Genomic DNA, 27,694 nt, shown 5'->3' on the forward strand with positions numbered 1-27,694 from the left:
TTAATATATATGAGTAAGGTATCGCCTTACATTGTTTAATTCAAAACTAAGGGCCAAAACATTAAAGGGGTGGGGGTTCATACACTCTGTGCATTGTAACTTACTTGCACGTGTAAGTAACTTAAAAAAGGTTGTGCTTAATAACAAAATTCGAAAGTACAGGCACATATTTGAGCCAACACGTGCCCATACGTCATCGAGAAGCAATCAGCTGTCGACTGAGTGAATCACTAGCACATGCGTATTACTGACATCCACAATTTTCCATTTGAAAGTTGTTGGATCGTATGTGTTCATGTAAATTTATTAACAAGTTTCATAAATGTTCTTATCGTAATTTTAGGCACTTTGACTTTTTTTTTTTTTTAAATATATAAAATGAAGACAGCGTCCTTTAACACTGACAATTCCAGAATACAAATACACAGAAGTGAGAAGAAAACATTGTCAGAACATTTCTAATCGAAGTTGTCATCAATATAACAAAAAAAAGCCTGATAGTGTCCTTAACATACACGTGTAAACGAAATTTGAGTATCCAGCAAAGTCACTATGACTATCTACCACCTTTCCTATTTTTAAGCTATTGACCTATCAGCAGCACCTTATTACCCAGGCTAAAGGATTGACATTTACAATGTACTTACAGTTTAAAGTGCGGAAAATATTTTATGGTAACGGACGGATTCGAACCCGGATCGCAAGCTCCATAAAATAGAAATTTAAAAGATGGGTCTAAATGAGAAAAGCACACTGATTGCCGATGCGAGAGTAAAAACATTTGAAATTTATCTTCAAACTATCAAACGTTTTAAGTATAAGCGAATTCTGTTTGATGTTAGTCCTATACATGCCGACGAAGTTATCAGCTTTTCAGGTGCATCTTTCAAATTATGTATGCAATAATTGTGTGGGGGTCTATGGCTTCCCTGGACTTATCTTTTAGGGTTCCAAATAACGTATGAATTACATAAAAATGTAAACAAAAATACAATCAGAATTTTATTTAGTTCATTATAAACTAAATATTGCTGGGGTCTGGGTAATTTCTCCCAGTTTACCTAGTTAATTAAACTTAGTGTTATAACATGTAAAAACAAATGTTTTATATTATATTTGAGCCCGAGTGGTAGTGAATGGCATATAAATAAGTTCGACTGTTTCCGGATTAACTGTAGCTTTGTGTGTTTTCACTGCTATATTTTCGTTCAAATGCCATTTTCTAACACCATTTCAGCGAGTTGTTTTACATTATCTCATAACGAGACTCGTTTTGCTGCACAGACCTTCTTACAACTGGTATCAAAACCATTCCATGGTCTAACCATTACCTACTTACTCATAAACGTATCTAAGAATTATTGTTTGAATCAATTGTATTTGTTTCTCTCTTGCTACAGGTGGCACTAAATGTTTTCGAAGTGACTTCACTACGTGAAGATCAGTATTACCTGAACCTCTCATTACAAAATATCTTTAAAAATACATTACATACATGTTGACATGATGGATATCTTCTAATGAGGAAACGGAAATTTTAATTTTTCTTCTTGTATACCACCGAGATAAAAATTTAGTCGATTTAAATCTATTTTTGTTTTATGTTAAACACGAAGCTATACAATGAATTAAAGTCTAAGCACTGCGGGTATCCAAGCTCGATTTTTAGCATTATAAACCATCAGACCTGCTGCTGAGATACTTGTTAAGGAAAACAGAGAAGTCCAAGTTACAAACGACTATTTATAATAAAAATAATTATGACATCTAATCAAAAACATCTTAGGTGTGAAAAAAGAATGTGAGGCCAAAAAGGGATTGAGTGTATGACTTTAAAAAATGAAATTACAATCGGTGACAAAAGTGTTAGTTACACTTATAACAATGATAATTTTAGATGGAATATTCATTGAGTAGCTAGCCAGGCCGCGCATTTTCCTCAACTTAGAGCATGATGGTGGGTAAAACAAAATATTCGACTTAGGTAAGTAAGTAATGAATATTCCATCTAAAATTATTATCAGTGGTATTAGTGTAGCTACCAATTTGGTCATGAATTGTAATTTCATTCCTTTAAGTCACATACTAAGTCTTTTTTTTTTTAACCACACTTTTTTCACACTTAAGATCTTTTGATTAGATTAATAGTCAAAAACATCGGTAGGAGAAGAGCAACATACCAAAACGAGGAATTAAAACTTCCTGTACAAAAACTAACGCCTCTCGCTAGTACATCGGTAAGTCTTCAGATTTACAACGCTAAAATCAGGGTTCCATTCCCATCGGTGGGCTCGGCAGATAGCCCGATGCGGTTTTGCTATAAGAAAACACACACACAAATACAAACTAACACTTCCCCCCTCGAAGTTCGTAAGTTGGTTATCCAGAACTTGTATTCCATTTCTACCCAGAAAGTGAAAAGTTGCACGAGATAATTCACAGATATCTTGCTTTTCAATGATGTGGAAATCATGAGTGCTAAAGTCGATGACATCAGCAACAGAAAGATAAACAGCAGAAACTGTGTGAACATGATCTACTTCTAACAACAGCAGAAACTGTGTGAACACGATCTACTTCTAACAACAGCAGAAACTGTGTGAACACGATCTACTTCTAACAACAGCAGAAACTGTGTGAACACGATCTACTTCTAACAACAGCAGAAACTGTGTGAACACGATCTACTTCTAACAACAGCAGAAACTGTGTGAACACGATCTACTTCTAACAAGAGCAGAAACTGTGTGAACACGATCTACTTCTAACAACAGCAGAAACTGTGTGAACACGATCTACTTCTAACAAGAGCAGAAACTGTGTGAACACGATCTACTTCTAACAACAGCAGAAACTGTGTGAACACGATCTACTTCTAACAACAGCAGAAACTGTGTGAACACGATCTACTTCTAACAACAGCAGAAACTGTGTGAACACGATCTACTTCTAACAACAGCAGAAACTGTGTGAACACGATCTACTTCTAACAACAGCAGAAACTGTGTGAACACGATCTACTTCTAACAACAGCAGAAACTGTGTGAACACGATCTACTTCTAACAACAGCAGAAACTGTGTGAACATGATCTACTTCTAACAACAGCAGAAACTGTGTGAACACGATCTCTAACCACGAGACGGTAAATACATTCTAACACGGTACAGATAAGATGAAATATTTTTGATGAGTTTTATGATTACTGCAAGTTTCAAGTATAACAAGAAATGTCAGTTCGCAAAACATTCAGTAAAGCAGGGATGAAGTTTTGCTACTATCAGAAAAACATAACATCAATTACGCAAGATAAAAGTCCAGTACTGTATAGTCAGAACGGCAATGAGCTGCAGCTATAAAGATGAAATGTCAAGTCATACGTTTAAACCAATATCGGTGCTTTTAGAAAACATGCGGAATGCAGTCTGTGTTCTACTTCTTTCGCATGTAGTGAAGTGGAGTAGGGAGTCTGTAGTTAGTTTTTCAAGATGATTGGTTAAAGTTGACAGCATGGTCCTTTACAGAAGCTGTCTACACTGGAAATATCAGCATCGAGCAAGATTTGGTATATTGTTGTTGAAAAGTACGATAAACAAAGTGAACAAAAAAAATATTTCTTTCTAGAACTATGTGTCGTTTTGTTGGAATTCTTAATTAATATCAACTTCCGATCAGAATACGTTATGTACTAAAAAAAGCGACCTAGGAATCAATAAAGCTAATTAAACATTTTTTCCATCATTTCTGTTTATAGAAATTAGAATATGTTGTTTCATCAGTTGGATACTGATATTTTCGGTCGTACTCCCAATAACAGGGTAATCTTTAGGAAAAACACGTGGTTATTCTGATATCATATCTAATTGAAGGCATCTTCACTGCAAGCTCTGTTAAATTAAACGTCCAACTTTCGTCTTTAAAAGAAAGAGAACATCATACAATAATATTTCGTTAGCTTTAAATACAATTATAATAAATATTTTAATTTCAAACTGCGAGATAAAACACACGTCACATTCACATGGATAAGACATTAAATCAACTCTTCCCCCCTCTTTGATCAGCAAGAAATACAGACGATACATGGTACTGAACCCGCTCCTTTCGTACCTTGATGTGATGCATGGCTGCATTTATAGAAGAAATTCCAATTTCTTGCATTAAATAACTGAAATTAAAACTTCAGAATATAATTTTGACTATTTATCCTCAGTTGTTGTTTTTTAATAATCAGTTTTATTTTATTTCATACTATTATTGCTTTTTTATTCTATTAAGAGCAACTACCTGCCTACAGCTGACTAGAAACAGCAAATACATAACGTTAAGTACTTTTACGTGTATATCGCAAAAACTTTAGGTATTAAAAACGACAGTTATACACGGATACGGTCATTGATTTCAGATTAAAAGAAACTTTTAAAAAAATCAAAGTGTACAGATGTGTCTCTAAATCAGACTTACATCTATACAACATGCCAAAGGATGTTCGCAACGGATGTAATTTCACCTTGAAGATGAAGAGACAAAACTGGAGAAATGGGCTGTAACCATTCCATCTTAAAAGGGAGAAGCAATCGAATATTTTCGATTTTATCCGTTTTGAGTCTACTTCTACTGAACCGTTACTGTAAAACAATAGATTCTCTCAGACACCTGTAATTGTTGTGGGTAAGGTTGGACAGCATGGTCATGTTATTACAACTCTGACCTACACAGTCCTCGCTACCTGACACTATAGTTTCCCACTTTGACTAGTCGTGTCTTCCTAGTTATATCTTTTACTTTAAGATCTCCGACAGTACAAAACAAACATCTAGAAAATCAAAACCGTACTGGAACGTGTTCTGAAGTTTTTCCAAAACATTGTTCTTTTTCGAGACATCATGAACTTTAGGCTGGGGGGAGGGGGAGGGGGGACTTGTACACTGCATCGAAAACTAACATAGTATCCAAACAAGTCCGAGATTTGACTGATAGCAAATCTTCTTTGAGAGAGAGAGAGGAAAAAAAACAAAAAACAGTCTCATTTTTCTCATGTGGAAAGAGGCTTAATGGAACAAAGCCTAAAATAAACAACACAGATTTTAAAATCTTTGTCTGAGCATCAACATCACCAGAAGTCCAAACTTGTCCAGTCTTCAATGAAATACGTTTTGTTTGCGTTACACTGTGTGATTAAAAGAGATCGAGAAAAGTAGTTGATAATATTTCATTCAACTATACGTAATAATTTAAAATGGCTCTGATACTAATAGTTTTAACAATTTATATTACAACCCGGTTAAAAATTGCTAACAGCGTTCGTTTTTGTTTTTTTTTTACAAAGAGAGCTGCACGAAGGGCTATCTGCGCTAAGTCCACAGTAGGAATCTTACTTAGAATTTTTAGCGTTGTAAGCCATCTGTTGCGGGTTGAAACATATATTCGAAATACTCGCATCTTTCTTTAACTTAAATAAATCACAAATCGAACAAGTTATTTGAAATTTATTGTTAAAAACAACAAAAACCGATTAATTATGAACTACCTGCAAGAAAGACACTAGATTTAGAAATTAAAACAAGGTTTTAAGCACTGATTAATCATAGAAAATAGTTTATATCAAAGCATCAAAAATGCTCGAGTCCTACTATTCGCTTAATTTAAGGTTTAATATCGCAAATAAAAATGTTGTTTAGTCATTTAAACGTATCACGAAAATTAGAAAAGAAATTAAACTATAGTAAGCAATACCAGAGAGCCGACACGTCACGCAAAAATAAACAAAACAAAAAACAACGTTTGTGCTAATTTTAAATGACGTATTTGCCGATCTGGTGGTGGCTTGAAAGAGTCGAATTGGATTCAGACTTTAGTACCTGAATAATGTTAGAATAATATTTAATTACATTAAATGTATTCTACATTGTCAGCTTTACTTTTAGAAATTTTTGGATTTTGATTTTTATAGCACTGTAAACTTATTTATACTAAATTATTAGAATATTTTTTTCATAGATTTAGTCCAAAATTTTATATCATGTAGCTTAGTATATAGACTCAATTAAATAGCCTGATGCTTGATAAAGAGCACCTTACTAAACCATTTTAAATGCCCTGTACGCAGAGATAAGCACATTTTCCGGTCATAAGTGGATAAGAATACATGTATTCATTATTCAAATAATATGAAATATTCCCGCTTTTTGGTGGTTTTCTTTCCACCCTTCCGTAGAAGAAAAAAAACTTATGTGAATAGACAGTTTTTAAAGTGTAAGATCATGAAAAGAGACTACGGTACAAGAATCACACACTAAAGTGACATGTAACACTTACGGTACAAGAATCACACACTAAAGTGACATGTAACACTCGTTTAATTTAACAAAACAAATTATTTATCCGTTATATTGTTCTTTTGAATAAATAAGCGATGCCAAATACTCAAAACGTTTTTTTTTCCTTTTTTTAAATACAATTAACATCCTTTCACGCAAGCTTCCATATAAAATACTAGTAACAGATGATGATATAAAAAACCGGTTAATCTCAAGTGAAATCTCTTAACACTACGTAATATTTTTCAGAATTATTTGAAGAGATTACCGTCTCTCTCTTACCTGGTAGGAAAGCTATACCAGAATGCAGTAAATCTGGATCCACCTGGCTGATACAAGTGGGATGAGACAAAGCGTTGTCATGGTAACCGTCGTCAAGATCTTTATCTTTACAGGTACTTGAAAGCAATTTTGTTGTTTCTTTCACTAAGGAAGATTTAGTGAGTTGAAAAAGGCAATTTAAGAATACAGAAAGTATATACCAGCATTACACACAAAAATATGTCCATCACCTAACAAGTCATATGGGTATACAAAACTTGCTGTCATAACTAAAGATGTAAAGAATAATATACACAGTAAAATAATATCAACAATATGGATACAAAGATTCCAAAACAAAAGAACACAACCACCAACACTATACACACACACACGATGTTAACAACAATATGACTACAGAGATTCCAAAACAAAAGAATACAACCAACAACAACATACAAACAAAAAATATCAACAACAGTAATATAAACAACAAAATAATACCGCCATCACCACAGATATACGCACATACATGCACAGAAGCATAAAGATGTCAATAGTATGCACAATAATAAATACCGAGAACAACATACACACAAATATATCGCCAACAACAATATATCAATAACAACACAGTTAAAGAAAATTCATATGTCTACAATAAAGATAAGGTGTACAACTCATGTAGGTAGGGCTTGTCTGTTTAAACAAAATACTTGAATACTTATAAACACTAAGTTTTTGATAAACACGGATCTTAAACCGAACAACTTATCAAAATAAGGCTCTGTGTTTAACATCTGCTGCATCGAATTTGTAAAGCATAAAAAGTTAGCCAATTGTTAATCACAATTTCATTCATTTACAATTATTACAATTTACCAATGGAAATAGTTTTATTATTATTGCATATAAATATAATGCGTTTTTTAGAAGTTTAACTGTTATCACGCTTTCCTTCGAAAACGTAAAGATCACTAAAGCAGAAAGATCGACGGATGAAACAAATAATCGTCTAAAAATGTTAACTTACGGAGTTAGGCTTAATGAACTGGATGACCCTGAAAATACTCTGACCAAACAACTTTATTTTTATGCAACGGAAAAATAACAGCAGAATATGATTAACAGTTCACTCACTAAGGTCTCCACCTTTTTATGTCCCTTTATTAAAGTGTATTCGATCGCACAATTTAATCGCACAATACTAGAAGTATAAAACCTACCTACGGAAAGGCCCCTTACTAGGAGGAGTTTGCTACGGTGGAGCTATTAAAACTCATAAGTATATAGGCCTTTCGATATTATCCGACATACACTGAAGCTACTTTCTCAGTAACAAAAAAGCATGAAAAAATAAATGCACCAAATGCAACACATGGGTTACATGGGAACCTCAAATTTCATACATAACCGTTCTAAGTGTAAAATGCTACTAGAGCAGTAATTCCCAACCTTTTTTGTACCCCGCACCCCTCATAGTAATTATTTATTTAAGAATAAAGGTGAAGGTGGCCAAAACATATGTTATCTCGCACTCCATGGAACGCTATCTCACACCCGTAGTTGGGAACCACTGTACTAGAGGAAGAGCGATAAGTTAGCTAATATGGCTATTCTTAAATATCTGAATTTTTAGTGTGGTCAGCGGAATATTGCAAGGTCTGATTTTAGACCCTCCAATCAGCATTCCAGCATGTAGACCACGAAACCATGCCAAGCCCAAATTATCAATTAAGCTATTATGATTATTACCGATTTACAATCGTTTATCACGCAAAATGCACCGAAATATGTGTGGAGTCATGATATTTTAAAAAAAATTAACAGCAAAACATCTTATTATGAAGGAAAATAAAACAAGACAAAATGAACGAAACATTCTATCAGCAAAGAAAATGTCCGGCTTCTCCCATTGTTTTAAATACGTTTTTAAAAGTTTTCTTTGCTAGAACCTAGTGAGGATGGAATAATGAGGTTTTCAGTTGTTATTATCCTCACTTTGTTCTTGTCTGCTTCTGAAGAATTAATACTGTGACACCTTACCATACAAAAGAAGTGATCCCTAAATTTGCGCTGTGGGAAAATCACGTGACAAAACATTCAACCCACTCTTCCTACACGGTATAAATATATTTGTCATCGCTTCTTTAAATATTCTTACAAAGAATTACGTTTAGCCATAATAAATAATGTTGACGTTTGCTTCTTTAAATCTTATATTGAAGCTCTGTCAGTAACACAATCCTTCGGCCGTGAAAAGCCTCCTCAGAAGCAAGAAAGACCCCCCATTCCTAGTACATGAGTCATGACAAGGTTTTCGGCCACGGTTTTTATTCACCTGTAGAAAGATTCACCTCGTGGCCTCCACTGCTCAATCCATAGGACAGAAAACATCGCAATGGCGTTTCACTGATAACTGTCATGGTGACGCGAGTGAGCTAATACGTTACCATGCTAAAAAGAAAACTAGTGTCAAAAAATTTCTTTGAATTTTAGAACTGAAAATGTGATAATGATGAAATTCGTACACTGTTTAGAAGTACTTTATCATAATTACAACGTAGGGAATCTTACTTTGTAATATTATTGCTTAATAATTACGAGGGCAGTCGAAATTATCCAATTATTTCAAAAGCAAAACAATAACAAAAAAGAACCTAATCAAGTAGAATCGAGAGTTTCAAATAATCCCTAACTGTTTTAAATATATAAATATTAGATGCACTTGCGTAGCGTCCCTGAAAGTACTCTGTTTCAAGAGTAAATAAAACCAAAATTAAGAGTGACAAATACTTTTATTTTTTGTTTTTGAATCTCATATGTCATGCTGTATTGTAGTCTACAGAATGTACAAGTCTTCTTGTGATTCATGGCGCATGTGCACGTTTTACTGAGGTCATGACAGTATAAGTTGTCATATTAAGCGTCCTAGAAGTGATGTTCCTTTAGTGTCTACTGACCGAGTGACAAACAACACACTACTGTATCGTAGTGAGTGGTTAAAACAGGCGATTCATCCAGGCTGTTTTCGGCTCCCTTTCGGGGAAGTAAAACAAATTATGTTTAGATTTGTTTTGTTTTTTTTTTCGTTCTGGAGTCTTGTGCAAAAGCTTCAAAAATGTTATAATTGTTCCTACTTTCGAATTTATAGGCTACAGAGAATGTTGAACTACTCAAAATCCCCAAATTCTTGTTTTGGTTGAATAGTGGGACTTAACTACCAGTCTTATATGACACTCATAACCCAAAGTACTTGTTAATAACCTGGGCACTTCCAACATGTATAACTGTATTCCAGGAAAATGAACGAATTCTGTACACAAAATTGCGTAACGTAAGAAGTCTCATGAAAGTTAAAAACCCGAAAAATATTTTTGGTTGTTTGATGCTGAGCGACAAAGAACACAGTAAACTCTCTGTGGTGAACCCACCGCGACTACCGACCTTTCTATCCCCCCTTTTTTTTTTAAAGAGTTTTATGGCCTGAGGCTTACTGCTGACCCACAATAGGGCATGCGAAAGATGAGCTAGCGAAATTATTTAGTGGTGGGTTTGTTTATTTGAAGTTAAACACAAAGCTATACAATGGGCTATCTGTGCTCTGCCCACCACGTGTATCGAAACCCGGTTTCTAGAGTCGTAAGTCCGCAGACATACCGCTGTGCCACTGAGAGGGGGATTCGGCGGTAAAAGGATAGGAAGGAATAAAAATAACAATTTGTCAGATTTTTTTTAAAAATGCGTGTGTGTGTGTGTGTGTGTGTGTGTGTGTGTGTGCGTGCGCACATACAGTAGCCGGTTGAACCAGCACCTAACTCTGATGAAAAAAATGTCAATCATAGGCTGATATTCAGCATTTTTAAAGAACAACAAACAGTAAATAAGGTATAAAGTTTCTTGTTAGCTTAAAATATTTATTTTTTACATGGGAAATGTGTGTGCGCGCGCGCGTTTGTTTCGGTCTGAAACACTGCCCTTCATTCTTACTACAAGTCAGATTCATTTCCTATTTCCTGCTGCTTCATAATATATAAATCACACAAAGAATACGTAATTCATTTCTTTAAGCATCTTCATGACTCAACATACATTCAAAATAAATATATTCTTCTAAATTTTTTTCTTTTGTAACGGGCACCAAAGCTTCATTGTGATGTCTAAAGTTGCCTCATACAGAAGATCACAAAGGCCATTGTTATATGTAGCGTGCACTTTGGCTTAAGCTTCTGTTTACAACAACAGGTTTTTGTCTATATATTGTTATTAAGTGTAATATAAATAAACATAAATAGCTTGATCTTAATTTGGTAAAACGGTCCCTTAACTGTCTTAGCATTCTGACATGTTCTAGAAACACTTCTAAACATGTTGCTTGGGTAATTTCGTATTTGTAAAGCACAATTCTAATTCATTTCTTTTAAGCACAGTTCTAGTTCATTTGTTAAAAGCACAATTCTGATTTATTTGTTGTTAGAATAACTCTTATGTCGCGCATTGTTATAACTATTCCTATTTCTCTCGTCAGAAATGTTATTTCCTTTATTGTTAAAACAATTCCTGTTTCACTTATTGCTACAATCATTTGCACTTCATTTGTTTACCTAACTAGGGCTGTTCTTATTTCACATTTCACTTAGGAAATATTTATGTACAGAACTTTATTGCTTGTAAAAATGTCAACTGGATCAAGAATTGGAACAAGTCTCAAAGTTAATTATCAATTACGTAAAAGAAGGGCTTGTATGCTCTGATTATGTCGCGTTTCCATCTAGTAAAGCCAAGTTGTCTTAATCCAACAAAAGACACCAGCAGATTGATAACTGGTTATTAGAAGAAAAAAACAAACTTTCAATTATAGGTCCAAGAGTAACCATTTTCATCCTTTGGGATAAACGAAAAATAGAAGTTGCTAAAGTAACTTTGTACAAGGAAACTAAGAACACACACCACATGGAGTGCTGGCTTTATGATAAAAAAAAAAAGCGTATTCTCAAATAGGTTGTAACTATATAGATTTAGGAATTATCATATTTATCTTTGTCAGCCAGAGTCGAGTCACATAATTACAATTTACTCCGAAGCTACTCTAAACACGCAACGATTAGTAACACAGTACCCTGCCATCTGAAATACACTGAATCGCAAGATAGACTACAATATCTTACATTTAGTAGAAAGTACAAGTACAATCACGTCTGAGTTCCTCACCGATGGTAGTATTTAAACTCAACATCCACAAAAGAACCAAACAAGATTCTACTTTATGGTCATACTACCAGTTGAGAACCAAGTCAATCTTCTAACCAATGAAGTTTTACTTAGGGCTAATGACCGAAATTGATCTAACTATTCAATTAAATGTGTCTAGTTTATTTACACACTGTAAACTAAAAACCTTAGTGTTATAAAAGAGTATCTATCTTATCATTCACTCAACACCTCAATAATTTCATATGTGCAATTAACCGATTTCTGAATTAGGTTGAACGTTGGTTCTGATCAAATATTTTTACTTACATTAATATTAGATTACACAAAAAAATGAAACCAAACATATTACGTTTCCCAACTTTAATTACTCTAGAGAGTTTGAAACTTAATATTTTAAAGTTGTTTTAACAGATACACAGTTATATCACTACAGCAATTATGTAGTTTTCTACACTTTGTTGTTCTCAGTTACTGAAAAAAAAAAGCACTAAAAACTTTTTTCTAGACCATGAGAAATGTTAGGACATGGACCAATAGAGATGTAAATAAATCATCTAAATATAATATAATTAAAAGAGAGATAAGAGCATGAACATAAGTGAAAACAACTTGTAAATAACCAAGCTTTCTGGGCAGCCTTAGATGAAAATATAAGACATTAAAGTGTTGTGTACCCTCGCTGAAAAATGTCAATTAACTATTCTCACCTGGAACTGAAGTTGGTTTAATTACCAAAGTATCAATTTCCGAGTTGTTTAGAACAAGAACATCCGAGTACCTTTGTTCTTCTCCATTATCATTATCAAAATTCTGGCAAAGATTTGAAGAATATGTTTGGCTTTCCATAGTTTGAGAAGGATCAGAAGAAAAATTCTGATGTTCTTCTTTTTTGCAAATATTTGAACAATGTATTTCATAATCAGCACATTTGGAAGTACATGATGATGGTTCCACGTTGTCTTCGAAACTGATAACATCTAAGCAGCACTGATTACTTTGAACAGTTTGAGAATACTTTGCACAATTCCCTCTAGAGTCGAAATCCTGGTAATTATTGCAGTGGTTTTCTGCAATATCAGATGATACAGTGGACTGAACCTCATCTTCAGTTTTATCACCCTCCATTCGAGTTTTATCATCACTATTTGAGTTTTGTGAAGTGAGGTTCAAGAGACTAGTCTGTACTGAAATGTCCTTAGTGTCCACTAAATGGTTGCTAGTTGGACCTGAACATACGTGATTATAAATCTTAGGGTTCCGGACACCCTCCCACTCAATTCGTTCTATGCCTCTCTCTATAGCTATCAGAAGGTTCTGCAGAAGGATGGGCAGATGTTCATCTGATTCTGGGCTCGAAAGCACACCAATCGCCGGAGTCGCTGTTCCAGCAATATCACGTAACGAGTCCATTGTAAAGAGCTTATAAAAGTAAAGGTCATTGATCACCTGTTATTAACATTTAGTACCTGTATAATTCCTATACAAGCAAGCAGGAAAGTTCAAGGGAAATACCACGTTCTGCTGCTACTTCGCACGTTTTCCCGCTGCGAAGATAGAAAGAAAGATCTCCAAACTTCTGATAAACCTTGTCGATTTCACTCAAGTGTATAACCACATGTAGGAAACAGAAAGACGAACCGTTCCACTTCTGATCACAACGGCATGGAGACGATGCTGTAACAGTTGACTATCGGTTTATGAAAAAGAATAAAAATAAAATCGATCATAAATATTAAGCAAAATCAAATACAAGATGGGTCTTACTTGAAAACATATACAGCATTTTTATTAGTTTTGCATAAGTAGGTATTCTCAAACAGTTAAAATATTTTTATTCGCACAAAAATCATTATAAAAGGTTCTCATGACATCTTGAAGATGCAAAACGTTGCAAAGCTACTTTCAAAAGATATTAATAATTATGTCAAACATAAAGGAACAAAAATTAAGTAAGAAAACCTTAATTCAAGAAAATAACCATATATAATTCACATTATACATTGAATATACTTTTAAACTTAAAGCGTTCTGTGTATTTTCTACGAAGTTTCATCATGAATACTCTGCCTAAACAATCTATAAAAAATATCCATAAATATAACTGGATATAGTGCAAAGTACCAAATATTTTCAAGAAAAAATAACCGAATGTATCGCAAAGTATGAAGAACTGGTTCAAAAAGAAACAAATCAGATATAGCTCTAAGTGACAGAACCACTTCCAAGACGAAACAAACAATTACAGCATCAAATATCACAATCATTCTCAAAAGACTTTCACAGCACAATCTGTCATCCTCCAAAAGGAAATAACAAATTATGTAAAAGCAAAATATGCGTTTTGAACTTTTGAGGAGGCATAAAATAGCTTTTGGAACTGGAGATTAAATGACAGTAATTCTGAAAAAAGTAAGAAATACATGTACATGAAATGACATTTAATACGCAGTGATTCATGCGCGAATGTAAATCTCGAATATTCTACAGAAAAATCTAGAATATCACCACATTCCACAGTTTAGATATATTTACATTTTTTATTGCATAACGAACTGGTATTTGTTATAACATCACCCTTACAATTACATGTAACGTCGATAAAAATTCTCCCAATATAGTATTTTCAAGACGACTAATATGGGTATTAAAACGAATTAAAATAAAGTACAGAACAACGTTTCGATCTTCTTAGGTCATCTTCAGGTTAAAAAAGAGAGTTAAACTCTTTTTGTTCTGTACTTTATTTTAATTAAAGTTTAAATACCCATACCAGCCGTTTCGAGAATACATTTTCACTTCAAGTGGCTTTCTCATCAAGAACGGACTCTCAACATAGTTTGAACGATGATAAGAAAAGAGCTCATTAGGTATATCCCTTCCATCACCCAGTCTATTACTTGCAAAAAAAAGAAAAGAAAAAGTGCGTGTTTATAATGTTATCTTAAAACTGGTAAACCGATGGACCGATTGTAACTAAACTAGACATGTAACCTTAGGATCCTTTAACATATGACATAAGGATCGCCGTTCAGATCTGATCCTCTAGGTCTTCTCTGTACGGTGTACGATTATAACTGGAGGACTACTGGACTGATTGTAACTAAATACCTTTCATTAGACCCTTACGAATTCCTTACTGAGTTGCACAGGACATCGACGTTCTAAACTGACCCTTCCCTCATGTCTTCTCTCTACGATGAACAGGTACATCAGCTACTTAATTGCTATTAATAATATTGAAAGATAAAAAGTGTATTTCAAACTGGTTGAATAAATATAAGAATTTCAAATGTCTTGTGTAAATTTGCAAGTTGTATTTATAATAATTTTATAACAAGACATTTTTCAAGAACACTTACTGTAGGCTAATGTATCGGAAACGTATCTTAATTAACATTCTTCTAGCTGACTGGACGACATATTAAACGAAATCAATATGTATGAACGATTACTTTTTTTTAATGGTCTTCTGTTTTCGGCTGCTTTACCAGAAATATATAACCCAGTTTTAACTAAGCACCCAACACGAAAGTTTCTATAAAATTAATTAGAAACTGACACGCAGACGTAGAAATGTGGACACCATAACAATTATGTGAACTCGCCATAACAGCTGTTTGGTACATAATCATGATATTGTTCGCTTGAAAATTGGCCACAATACCAGCTAGATGTATGCCATAGAAACAGGATCGGGGTAATAACTAAAGAAAGAACGTACTATCAGAAACACGTTCCCAACCCTATCTTTGCCATGGATAGACTTCGACACGCCACGTAGCGCCAGTCTCGAGTCCATGTTGCTCACGAGAAAAAAAATTAAAACGCCTAATAAATAATGATGTGGGCGATATCTGTAGTAAAGAAAAAGGGCAATCAGGAGCAAAATTAGGGAATTTAGTGGGACGACTGCTGTCTGATCATAATTCGTGTTTTCACCTGCCCTTTAAAAACAATTCATGGCAGCTGTCACGAATGCAGAATAACTTAAACAGTAAATGAAAGAATTCCATTCACTAATCGCCGTTACTATCTATTACGCTGCACATCTAATGAGATCATATATTATTAATATACGTTATTACGTCTGTATGCGCGCGAATGTAAGTGCCAGATGACGAAATTATTTAATTATAAATGCAGTTTTGGAAAACAATAAACCAAGTTAAAGGTTGTAGGTTTCAACAGTCAAGCTTAATTTATGTGATGTTGACCAATACACTACTATGCTCATAATTAATATAAAAGTAATGAAAAATAGTATGTAACTGTAAAATGATGTAGGGATTGAATTGTCAAACATAATGCTACAGGAATCATAAAAACTATACACAAATCATCCTTACATGATTGTCAATGCTAAACTTTAGTGTTACAATGCAAAATGTACAAGGTCGGTCAATTCAACCGACCTGGTAGCGAGAGTCTAAAATAATATTTAATAACTAAAACGCTTAGACTCCACTTGGTTTTCCTTCCACCTAAGCGTTAGGTTCTTATTTAAATTCCATTGTTGCCTACCCTGAGATAACAATGATATTATGGTAAACAAACTGCATAAAAACAGTCAGGAATATATAACTGCAATACTATTAAATCCAAGTATGCATTTTATCATGTAACATTAAATTTTAATACTGAAAGTAATGTAGGGATGAGCTATCTATAGCTGTATCATCACTATATATTTTTTTTTTTCATTTTTAGGCACTGCCATCCCTACATCATTTTACATTCACAATTTTTTTCCATTACTTGGTTTGTGATGTTTATTTTCCCTTGAATGAAATTAGTGTATTCTACGACTGTGTGCAATAAGTTTAATATTTACATGTAAACTGATAAGATACCTACCACTCATAATCATTAGTGAATTCCCAGTCCTTTTACGTGTGCTTCATAAGTTTAGTTGTAACTTCGTTCGATATCAATGTACAAATGTATTTAACAAATATAAAACTTACAAATTTAATTGTTTGTTTTGTATTTTCGCTCAAAGTTACACGAGAGCTATTTGTGCTACAAATTTGAGTCAGCAATTGTGTAATATTTTCCGTAATTGTTACTTCCATTTCTTACAATACGTAGATTAAAAAATGTTACTCCAGGTTATATTACCTCGTTCTTACAATAAGTAAGATTAATAATGTTATTCCAGGTTATATGCCTGAAACTCCTTTAAAAATCAAGTTTACATAAACACTCTCTCACAACATACTTAATCTCAACAAGTTATGAATGTACGGTTCTGAATAATACAGTAACATTAAAAGTTACACATAATAAACAGGTATATACAAACCGGTTGTTTTTTTTTTTTTTTTTAGAGAGGGGATCTCTCCTTCGTCTTCCTTTGGGATTCTGCGCTAAAGTTAGAGAACTGGTCCAAACTGCTGTAAAATCATTACAAAAACTAAGTTTTACTGGGAGTCTTCAAATATAGAACAAGTGTTTACTTGGTTGAATGTAAACAGTGATCAAATGAACCTCACCCAAGCTTCCAATGCCCATCCTAGATCATAAGAACTAACAAAACAAACTACTTGTATAACAGGCCAGTGCACAGATAGTAATTTCTTCTATACAGCTGTAAAATACATGCAGGTGCCAACCTGTTTCAGGTCAGTAGGGGACAACGGAGTGAAACAAGAGATGACATGTTTGATAACATTTAACAGGTCGCTGTTCTCATGGCATGCTCCCAGAGAAGACTTCCGCCGCCACATTTTCAAACGTATTATATAATATTTACTTAGTGTCTCAAGGCAAAAAACTCTGTAAGCACTTTGGAATGTGTTTGTATACGAACGTGTGTCTATGGTTCGCTCAGTCGTTTCACAAACCAACTTAATCAAACAAGATCATGCTAAGGTTAACCAAAGCTGACAGCACAGAAATATTTTAGAGGAAAAACAGGTACGAATTTAAAAAACAGTATGTGAAACTGAACAACAACGAAATAAATAACGTGAATCGCCTTAACAAAGCACTAATACATTGTTATATCGTCTTACCAACCGACCTCTCCACATGAGAAAGATATTTCAAAATCAACTCAGTGTCAAAATTTGTACTTGAAACATATTCTTTACGTAGATGAATGATTTTTAAAACATCTTACATACACGAATAATATTTGAAATGTACACTTCACGTACAACAATGATTTCCCAATTAATATGAATATTGTATCCCTCACTTCTTATTGTTTACCTATTTTTATTTCATAGTTACCCATTAAATAGGGGTAAAATAAAAGAAACAAAAACGAGAACAACCAGGACTTGTTTTCCTTTACTGCGTCTGTTGATGAGCGTAGAAAAAAAGTAAAAAGCAGTAGACAAAATGGCGCTGACTTTGCAGTTGATATTAAATAACTTAGAGATTGTTTACTGCTTTAAGCGCATTCTTATCTCTTACGGAATAGTATCTTTTAATTATTAACAACGTGTATGGGTTAAAATGTTTTTTGCTTTTTTAAGCATGTGTTATAGTATAAAGGACTGTTCAGGCTTTTTATTAGACGCCCGAACAGTGAAACTGGAATTTTTTCCAGGTCATTCAGTTTCCACCCCACATCCAAATTACGGCATCGTATCACACGGTCCCCGCCACCCTGAAAAATACAAATCAAAAATATTCACCACAGTTTGCTGACGATGTTGCGGTCTAGAAAAGTTTGTTTGTTTTGGAATTTCGCACAAAGCAGCTCGAGGGCTATCTGTGCTAGCCGTCCCTAATTTAGCAGTGCAAGACTAGAGGGAAAGCAGCTAGTCATCACCACCCACCGCCAACTCTTGGGCTACTCTTTTACCAACGAATAGTGGGATTGACCGTCACATTATAACGCCCCCACGGCTGGGAGGGCGAGCATATTTGGCGCGACTCGGGCACGAACCCGCGACCCTCAGATTACGAAGCTCACGCCTTAACGCGCTAGGCCATGCCAGGCCCTATCTAGAAAAATGCATCCACACCTTCAACAGCAGCACCAACTCTACAACTACAGTTAAACAACATTGTGAAATATTGGAAAAATATCGGATCAGAACAAATATCCCCAAAACTCAAGTGGTAATATTTGGAAAGTTAACAAAACTCAAAACAGACCCATCAAAACTATGCATAAATGGAACACTTCTGAGACTATAACATTAGCCAAATTTCTCGGATTAACATATCGCTTTAAATTAACATTGATAAAACATAAGTATTATGATAATAAAAGTGTAGCAACATAAGAATTAAGTTGAGAGTCTAACGGTAAAAAACAACGGAATTTCAGCTGACAACATCAGACTCGGGAAAAACAAACGTACAGTCAGTCACAGAATGCGGATACCCGGCACGGATTAATACTGCAGTGAAACACATAAGTGAATTATAAAATATACGGAACTCGGTACTAACTACAGCAAACAAGATGTCCAAATCCTCTTCACCAATATTTATGCACGAATATGATAACATACAAATACTCTTTGATAGACTCCGACAAAATTCGCTAAATTATTTCACACGAAATTTGTACAAAAATAACCCACTGTGTGAATTAGATTGCTACTGCGTACATGAAGAAAACAGCCATGTTCTTCTCTCTTCTCAACATTTATAATAGAAAAAAGGAATTTAATAAAGCCACTTATCACTAGCCGAAGACACTAATATTCGTTTTATGTTTATACGATAGCATTGTAAGGGTATTATATGTAAACACTCTCGACAAGTAATACAACCAACGTCAGGTGATAAATACATGTGGAACTGTACAGAGTAAATGTATTTATCATAGAATATCAACGTAAATACCTTCATGGACATTGCCCTGAAATGTGTTGGAGTAAGTGCGGGGCATTCTAACCCTCACGCAGTATTTATATTTATATTTACCGAAGCAGTAACAATCTACCAGCGGAGAAGAAAAAATCGTAAGGAAATTCACCCTTCCAGGTCTGCAAGACCTAAATATCGATAATGAGATGAAAGCGAGACTATATTATAACACTAGTGATAGAATAAAAACAGTGTAACACCTGTGAACACGAAAGATTACACTAATGATACAGTAAAAAAACATAATATTCGTGGATAGCAAGCATTAATAATACAATACGAACAGTGTTACACCTGTGATCACCTAAGTTCTGAACACTAGCTGATACGATAAAACAACCACCTTCTGATATTTACTACCGCTGTTATCAATTAATGCCTTGAGATTGCAGGCCAAAATGGTTGTAATGATTATATATTGGAGTGAAATGTGTTTGTGAAGTAACTGATACAAACTTACCATTATTAAAAGAATGATAATAATAACAAAACTCACTAGAGAGCGAAGAAAGAACTGTAACAAGAGTTCTAACAGAATAATGAAATATATAAATGAAGATCTCAAACATTCAATAATTTCAAACGGACAAGATTCGACTGAATGTTTGATAAGCTAAAAAACTAAAACGGATAAATTTCGTGCTGTCATCACATACGCACAGTTAATTTTAAAATAATCTAAAGCTCATGCTCACCGAATAGAATATAAATCTTCGCCTGTCTCCCGGATTTGTAAGACATGTATTTGTATGTTGGAAAAATATTAACAGACAGCGTCATATGGACGGACAGACAGACAGATGGTTTTGTTGAATCACATGTGCTTAGGCTGTGCAATTAATGTAAGAATGTTCACGAATAGGTTGAGTTTGGTGGATCGTACATATCTTCTCAGTTCCACTTTTTTATTTCGTTATTCTTATTAAACTGAAAAACTCGAAAAGGGAAATAAATCAGTTTTACGCTTCTCATCTTTGGTCACGTGCTATACGTACAGACGACACACATTTTCTACGCCTACTTATCCAACAGCGGTGCTCGAGAGGCTCTCCACACTGGAGCTACTCGAATAACTGGTCGCTTTCTATTAAGAGTTACTTACATGTTAAAAGGATGAAATATGGGAAGGTGTCTTACAAGAGGAGAGAAGTGTGATTAAAATAAATAGAACGAGCTTACACTTTAGTTTGTGAAAACTGTTTTTTTGTTTCTGTAGTTTGTCTGAGGGAAAAGCTAAAAGAACAGATGGCCTGAGACTGAGAACAAAGCAAAAACAAGAAATATTCCTTTCAAAAAGTCCAGCACTAATAATGATCGCATCAATAAAAGAGAGAAGAAGACAGTAAGACTTTTATCTTATAAACAAATGCTACACTTCTTCACGTTTTGATACAGCTGTTGATAAATGTACCATATAAATCACTGGAACAACGTTTCATGGGTTAAAACGAAAAACACATTTAATATTTGACAAATTTAAAATTGATTAAAAAGAAAAAGGCGAGTCCTTTAATAATTTTTCCAACTTCTAGATTGTGTAAAATTAATGTCATAAAAATATAAAATTTAGTCTGTAAGTTGATTTAAGAAAGTGGAATCTTATGTGACCTACACTGCAGTTTCTACACTAAACCCAACAACAATAACAAAAGTGCTGTCGAAGTAGACAAATGTTGGTAAATATTCTTTGTCAGCAAATCAAGATTCATTTCAGTGTATAGATTAACAACAATACTAGGTTTTATATTTGTTGTCAAACAACGTCATAAAAGCCATTGTTTCAACGTAGTGTACTGACTGTTCTAGATATTAGAAGTTGTTAATCTATGTACTGAAAGTACAATATGAAAAGTGTAGACAACAAACTGTATTTATCGATTTCTTACTTTAAAGTTCCTATTGAAGAAAGAGGTTTGATTTTTATTTTTAAAAAATTCGTGATATAACATAAAATAATTCAGAAACAATAAGTTTAAAATTGAATACTATACTGAAATTTTTAACCTTTGATCTTGGTTTATATAAGAGGGCTGATTCACATATATGACTATACTGCAGTCTTTAAGCTATGCTTTTCCGGTATATATAAGGTAGATAATTATAATTTAACAAAACTATACTGCAGTGTATATCTGATAAGCTACATTCTGAATATACAAGACTCCCGATTCAAATTTATGTGGTCTATACTGCATGCCCACGCAAAGTTAGCAACTACATATAAAATAAATACACTTACTTTGATAATGCTGTATGCAGTACGTCACTTATATTTATGATGCACCACAACAAAGAGAATAGAAGCGAAATCTCAGCAAACGCCACTGACCAACACTTATTCTACCCCCAAGGTCATCATGGTCCACTCAACTTTTTGCTCACACAGACCCTACCTAACCATGCGTGTAGTTGAAAATTTTCATTTTCTGCCCAATAAATAACAAATGGCCGTTTCTAAGGGAACGCAGAGCCTGAACTACTTTTTTTTTTTTTAATACACCACTTCACAGATGAACAACGTCACTATTTTTGTATCAACAGGCTAAACCTTGTAGTAATCGCTTGGAATAAAAGCCACTCTTCCTTAGGATATACGACTTTTACTGGCGGGCCACCTCGACGCATGCACAAGGCCACCGAACTCTCACTATCCCTAGCGGTGAAAATTGCACCAATCATATCAAAGGACCCCCTCTTCATCTTATCGTCTCCCTGTTCTCAAGTTACTTTTAAAAGAATTTCTCGTTTCCGTTACATAAAAGCTTTCTAACTCAAGCAATAGATTGCGAGGAATTGAAATTGGATTTGTTTATTTTACTTGTTATCTAACTCAATGAAGAGCTCTTTCTCTTAAAATAGCACGTGCTTCTTAGCGTGTTTAAGTTCTCTTGTTTTTCCCAAAGCTACTAACATCAAGATGTTCTTGTCGAGACAAAATGCAAAATAAATAGGCTAAATAAAATTATCACGTGGTACTGGAGCTCGAGAAAAGGAGTTAAAAAACTTCCGAATGAAATATAAAAATAAATTAAATAAACGGCGAATTTTCGACGTAAATGTTTTGAGCAGGGGTGAAATTTTAAAACAAAAAAATGTAGAGGTACTCGACTGGATGAAGTGGACCTGTTTTCGAAAAAAAAAAAAGAAATACATATAAACGTAAAATCGACAGAGCACCTTAAATAAGTCACGGTGCTAGTAGCGCCTTAAAAATAAGTTCTGGTACTTTGTACTGGCAGAATTTCACCCCTAGATCTGATCATAAGTACTTCATCCCTACAGAAGTAGTGATTTTATTGCCACGAGTACTTCGCTATGCTCCAAGATGAGAGTTGATATATGTTACATAATATTAAACAGATGTAGTCTTCTGCTCATTGTAAAGATAAATGTACTAACGATAAATATTTGTACATGATGTCTGTCTAAATGAAACAGAAATGTTATATTGTTTGAACTGTACATGGAAAGTATTTCAGTCGCTAAAATTTTTATTTAACTTCTTTTTATTACTTAGTGATGGTTGATGTATTATCGCACACAATTATTTTCTGACATAGACAAAGGGACGTAACTCCAGCTTGATGGCGAATTATTTTACAGATTCAACGTTCGGCACGAGCCCTTCATTTAAGAGGTCCTCCCACAATAGAAAATAAAAAATTAAACTGTAATTGATATGAAATGTTTTGTTTCTTTTTTAATTTCGCGTAAAGCTACACGAGGGCTATCTGCGCTAGCCGTCCTTAATTTAGCAGTGTAAACTAGAGGGAAAGCAGCTAGTCATCATCACCCACCGCCAACTCTTGGGCTACTCTTTTACCAACGAGTAGTGGGATTGACTGTAACGTTATAACGCCCCCACGGCTGAAAGAACGAGCATGTTTGGTGTGACGGGGATTCAAACCCGCAACCCTTAGATTACGAGACAAGCGCCTTAACCACCTGGCCATACCGTGCCCAGATGCAAGAGATTAACGAACAAAAATTACTACATTTCCACCAGAGCGGCGTGTGATAAGCAAAACAAAACAAAAGAACAGAAAATTATAACAACACTAATATAAAGAGAATCAGTCAAAATATATCTGTCGTTTTAATAACAAGCACAAAAATGTAATAAAAACAAAATGTTAATTAAGCCTATACGAATAAGAAGCTGCAAATGTGCGAGTAAATTTAGAATTAACAGTTTAACTAATTACAAAAGCTATTCACTAATTATATCTAATATCTCGATTTGCCCCATAGCGACTCAGCAATAAGTTTGTATCAGAAGTGAGCACAACACAGATGACCAATTGTTTAGTTTTTTTGAATAACAGCAAAAATAGATTCTAGCTTTAGTTGTTTGATAAAATGAGAATATATACAAAATTTGCTTGAAAAAATCTTAGGTCTTTGCAGAAAATAAGGTTACACAACAATGTAGAACTAGGGTGCTTTGATGTGATATAATGTGACCTTCAACTGTGTTTTTGTGTCTGTTTGCCTGTCAGATGTTTTGTGTGTGTGTTTACAGAAGCACCCATAAAAGTGTCGGTCAGCTTTGCAGCCTCAGGTGGCGCCACATTCTTTACAAAACTCTCTTACGAAGGATAGAACCAAAGGTTAAGGACGTACTTAACCACGTTCTAAATTTTCTCTACCTCTCCTACAACTTCAAGTCCCGGATACCCGAACTTTGTGGCTTACCGAAGACGCATAAGCCTCATCTGCATACATGTCACCTTTTATCACTGATTTTAGTTCACCTTTATAAAGTTTACCATAGTTACCAGCATAATAATGATTAATCTCTTGCATAATATTTGGGAATTCTCAGATATGCTTGTCGCTCTTGTTCACCTTTGTAGTAATCTTAGTGTATGCTTCAATATTCATTTAGGAAAATAAAATTATCACAGATTTTCCGAGACAACATTTCAACAAAGTTAACCTTCTTGACCTAAAAACAAACAATATACAAACAGTCTTAGATGTGTTTAAGTAAACAGTTACATCAGGTTTGTAAACGTACCTTTTTAAACAACAAATGAAAAATATTAAGGTTAATAGAATAACATTAACAATTCAATTTGTGTTCGTTAACGGACCAGAACATTAAAACAAAGAGAGAGAGAAAAGACAGCAATAATAACTATTAAATTAAAAGGAAAAATAATTTTAATTACACTATAAAATCCAATGGTAAGTACACATTTAAAACACAAGATCTGTTTGATCATTTTTGTCTTCCACAACGTTCAACGGAAAGGTAGAGAAAGGAAGTAAACATGTTTAAAACATTACCAATTCCGAATATCAAAGTAAAAGCAAGAAAGTAGTAGGAAGCAGTGGTTAGTGTGAATCGTCTGGTTCATTCATTTACTGATCAAATATGGCAGCGAGTTACAAGCCAATACTTATTGTAAGCACTAAATGAAACAAATCCCTTCCTACGAAAATCGAACAAACTTTTAAGCCTAACCTGGAAAAGTTTGTTAATCTGCTGTTCTTTTCTAAAGCTTCAGCCAATTAACAAAAGTTCCTTTACCCAACATACATATCAGCAAAGTCAGAATCCCTTTTAGTATCAACATGGCCAAACATCCAGTCAAACTGAATAACAAAATATTGCGAGAATAAAGTGGCCAGAATGTGAACTATCATTAACCGATTCCACGGCCAGCAGGGAATCAAGCGAGTAAGTGATGCATTGACTGTCAAATTGACCCCTACGTGATCTAAAGCAAGAAAGTTCGAATAAGAATTGTGCAGGGACGCAAAAGATGAAAGCCAGTCAAAGAGTCATATAGAAAGCGACAAAAGCACTACGAATCATGGATAATCCAAGTGATTCAGTTTGAAGCCATACAATGAAGAATGGATGAAAGGAATGATGTTCATAAAGACAAAGTTATAATCTCCAGTCAGGTGTATTCGATTTGTTTCACTCTTTCAAAGAAATGCCACAGATGGAAGTAGTAACCAGACATGGCCAAATAATGAAGGAAGGAAACAAAAGAAACGGATAAAAAGTAAAGTCATAGTAAAAGCCACAAATTGAAGAATTTCGAATTCGAGGATACAAAAGAGAGACTGTCTTCCAAAATCAGTCACTTAAGTTAGTAAGGTAAATGTGGTATCCATCACTGTTAACATTGCACAATCGACAGCTTTTGAAAATTGACATTTAACAGAATTATAACTTTAAGCTTGAGTGTTTGTTATGAGCCATACTGTATGCGAGATTATTCTTCTCGAACTTTTTAAAAACAGTATACATAATTTCATTGAGTTGCTCAACACGTGTTATGCAGCACCACATATTTATATTTAATGTACTTCCGCTGGTTTCCCGAAAGTGTTACGTTTCAAAGAGTAAATAAAACGCCAAAATTAAGAACAACAAATATTTTTGTTTCTTGCTTTTGAAGTTCATATATCATATTGTTTCTTACAGAGTGCATAATTTGTCTCATGATACATGGCATGCGCACGTTTTACTGACGTCACGACAGTACAAGTTGTGACGTAATTTTAGTACCTATTTACTGACTGACGGACAACACACTACTGTATAATATTGCAAAAATTAAAGAAAGTGAACCCTAGAGGCTGTATACAGTATTCTTTCAGGTAAATTAGAGAAGGTTCGCATTATAATACTTAGTAATAACAACTTCACTTTTAATTAACATTCCTAAATACGTCACGTTTAACAACAATTAGATATCATACTGTAAAATAGAAGAGGGGCCTAAATTATTATGTTATTTTTATAGTTTCATCTACCTAAACGAGACCACTTACGCTGGTTTCATCTACCTACATATGATCAAGGCCGGATGAAGGGTTTTGTTAGCCCTAGGCTCTTCAACTTTAGAGGTCCCCTCGAGACAAAACCTCTATGTGCAATACATTTCTAGTCATAGTTTGAGACCCTGGGCTTCAGCCCGGTTAGCCCATGCCTTAATCAGGGGTTGCATGTGACCTACATACCGAGATTTTAACTACCTACACGTTAGCCACATACAGTGATTTTACACATTTATATACTACTCAAATATTATAATTTACGATCCTATGTTTAAACACGGAGCTCTAGATACTTACACATTATTCTAAAATACAATACTTTTACAGACCTATATGTTACTTAATACGAGTTTTATATGCACACATGCTACTTAAATTCAGAACTTTTGCATATCTTTGCGTTACTTATATACTGTAGTTTTAAGCACACCTTTATGTTGCTTACTTACGACAGCCTTACATGTGTATACCATTTCAATAGTTTTATATGAATACCTCTGCGTAACTCAGTCTTTAGTATAATACACTTTAGTAGAAGTGTTGTGTTCATAGGTGTTAGTCTTTTATGTCCACATTGCTGGATAAAGATGTTCCAAATTTCAAGTACTTCTATCACACCGACAAACTCAGCAGCGAACTTTTTACAATAAAACAATATCAGTATACGTGAAATCACTTGTGAAATAAATTGTTGGCAGGTCTTACAAGCTGTAAGAATACGCTTCATCATATATAGCTATTGATAATTTTGATTAATACATACGAGACAACATACTAGTTGGTAGTCACCACAACTTTCTAAAAATGTAATTACATAGGTTAAAGGTCAAGTTATTTCTTCAGGAACGTGCTTAGAGCATGCTGTCATTGTTGTCACAGAAGAGAATAAAAAAACAGACATCTCTTTCACTAATATGTTGGGATGACTCATGCAACAAAAGAAAACACACACATACAAAGATTCCGTTGAAAAAGCTTCGGACTGCTCGTGCTTCCGGTGGCGGGTAGTTCTCTCCTTGCACGAATTGTTATATTTTGTTTATTTTTTTTTAGAACCGTAAGTATTCTTTCATTTTATTTTCCGTAATTACGTAACTACAACAGAACTAATTGGTTTCGCTTCGATGCTAACGCAGAGATTACTTTTAATTAGATCAAGCAGGTGTCTTTCATTTCTGTTTATCTCACTGTTTGCAGTGTAACCCAAAAGCAAAAAAAAAATATATATAAAAAGGTAAGTGCACATATCCACGACTTAATGCTTGT

The 27,694-nt window shown here is 34.2% G+C and overlaps 1 protein-coding gene across 6 annotated transcripts in view; it reads right to left on the reverse strand.

Moving 5' to 3' along the window:
* LOC143247975 (puratrophin-1-like) overlaps positions 1–27,694 on the reverse strand; it is a 216,870-nt gene that overhangs the window by 77,019 nt on the left and 112,157 nt on the right. For 4 of the 6 annotated variants that reach the window (XM_076496506.1, XM_076496505.1, XM_076496503.1 and 1 more), the window contains exons 2-3: positions 12,502–13,481; positions 6,602–6,745 (exon numbers count right to left, since the gene is read on the reverse strand). In XM_076496506.1, coding sequence (XP_076352621.1) covers positions 6,602–6,745; positions 12,502–13,204 — 847 coding nt within the window. In that variant the 5' untranslated portion in view covers positions 13,205–13,481. Of the gene's footprint in view, positions 1–6,601; positions 6,746–12,501; positions 13,482–21,866; positions 22,239–27,694 lie in introns of those variants that run through there. The other 2 variants (XM_076496507.1, XM_076496502.1) reach the window with 1 other exon arrangement.

This window comes from Tachypleus tridentatus, chromosome 1 (assembly GCF_004210375.1).
Source record: "Tachypleus tridentatus isolate NWPU-2018 chromosome 1, ASM421037v1, whole genome shotgun sequence".
Lineage (NCBI taxonomy): Eukaryota > Metazoa > Arthropoda > Merostomata > Xiphosura > Limulidae > Tachypleus > Tachypleus tridentatus.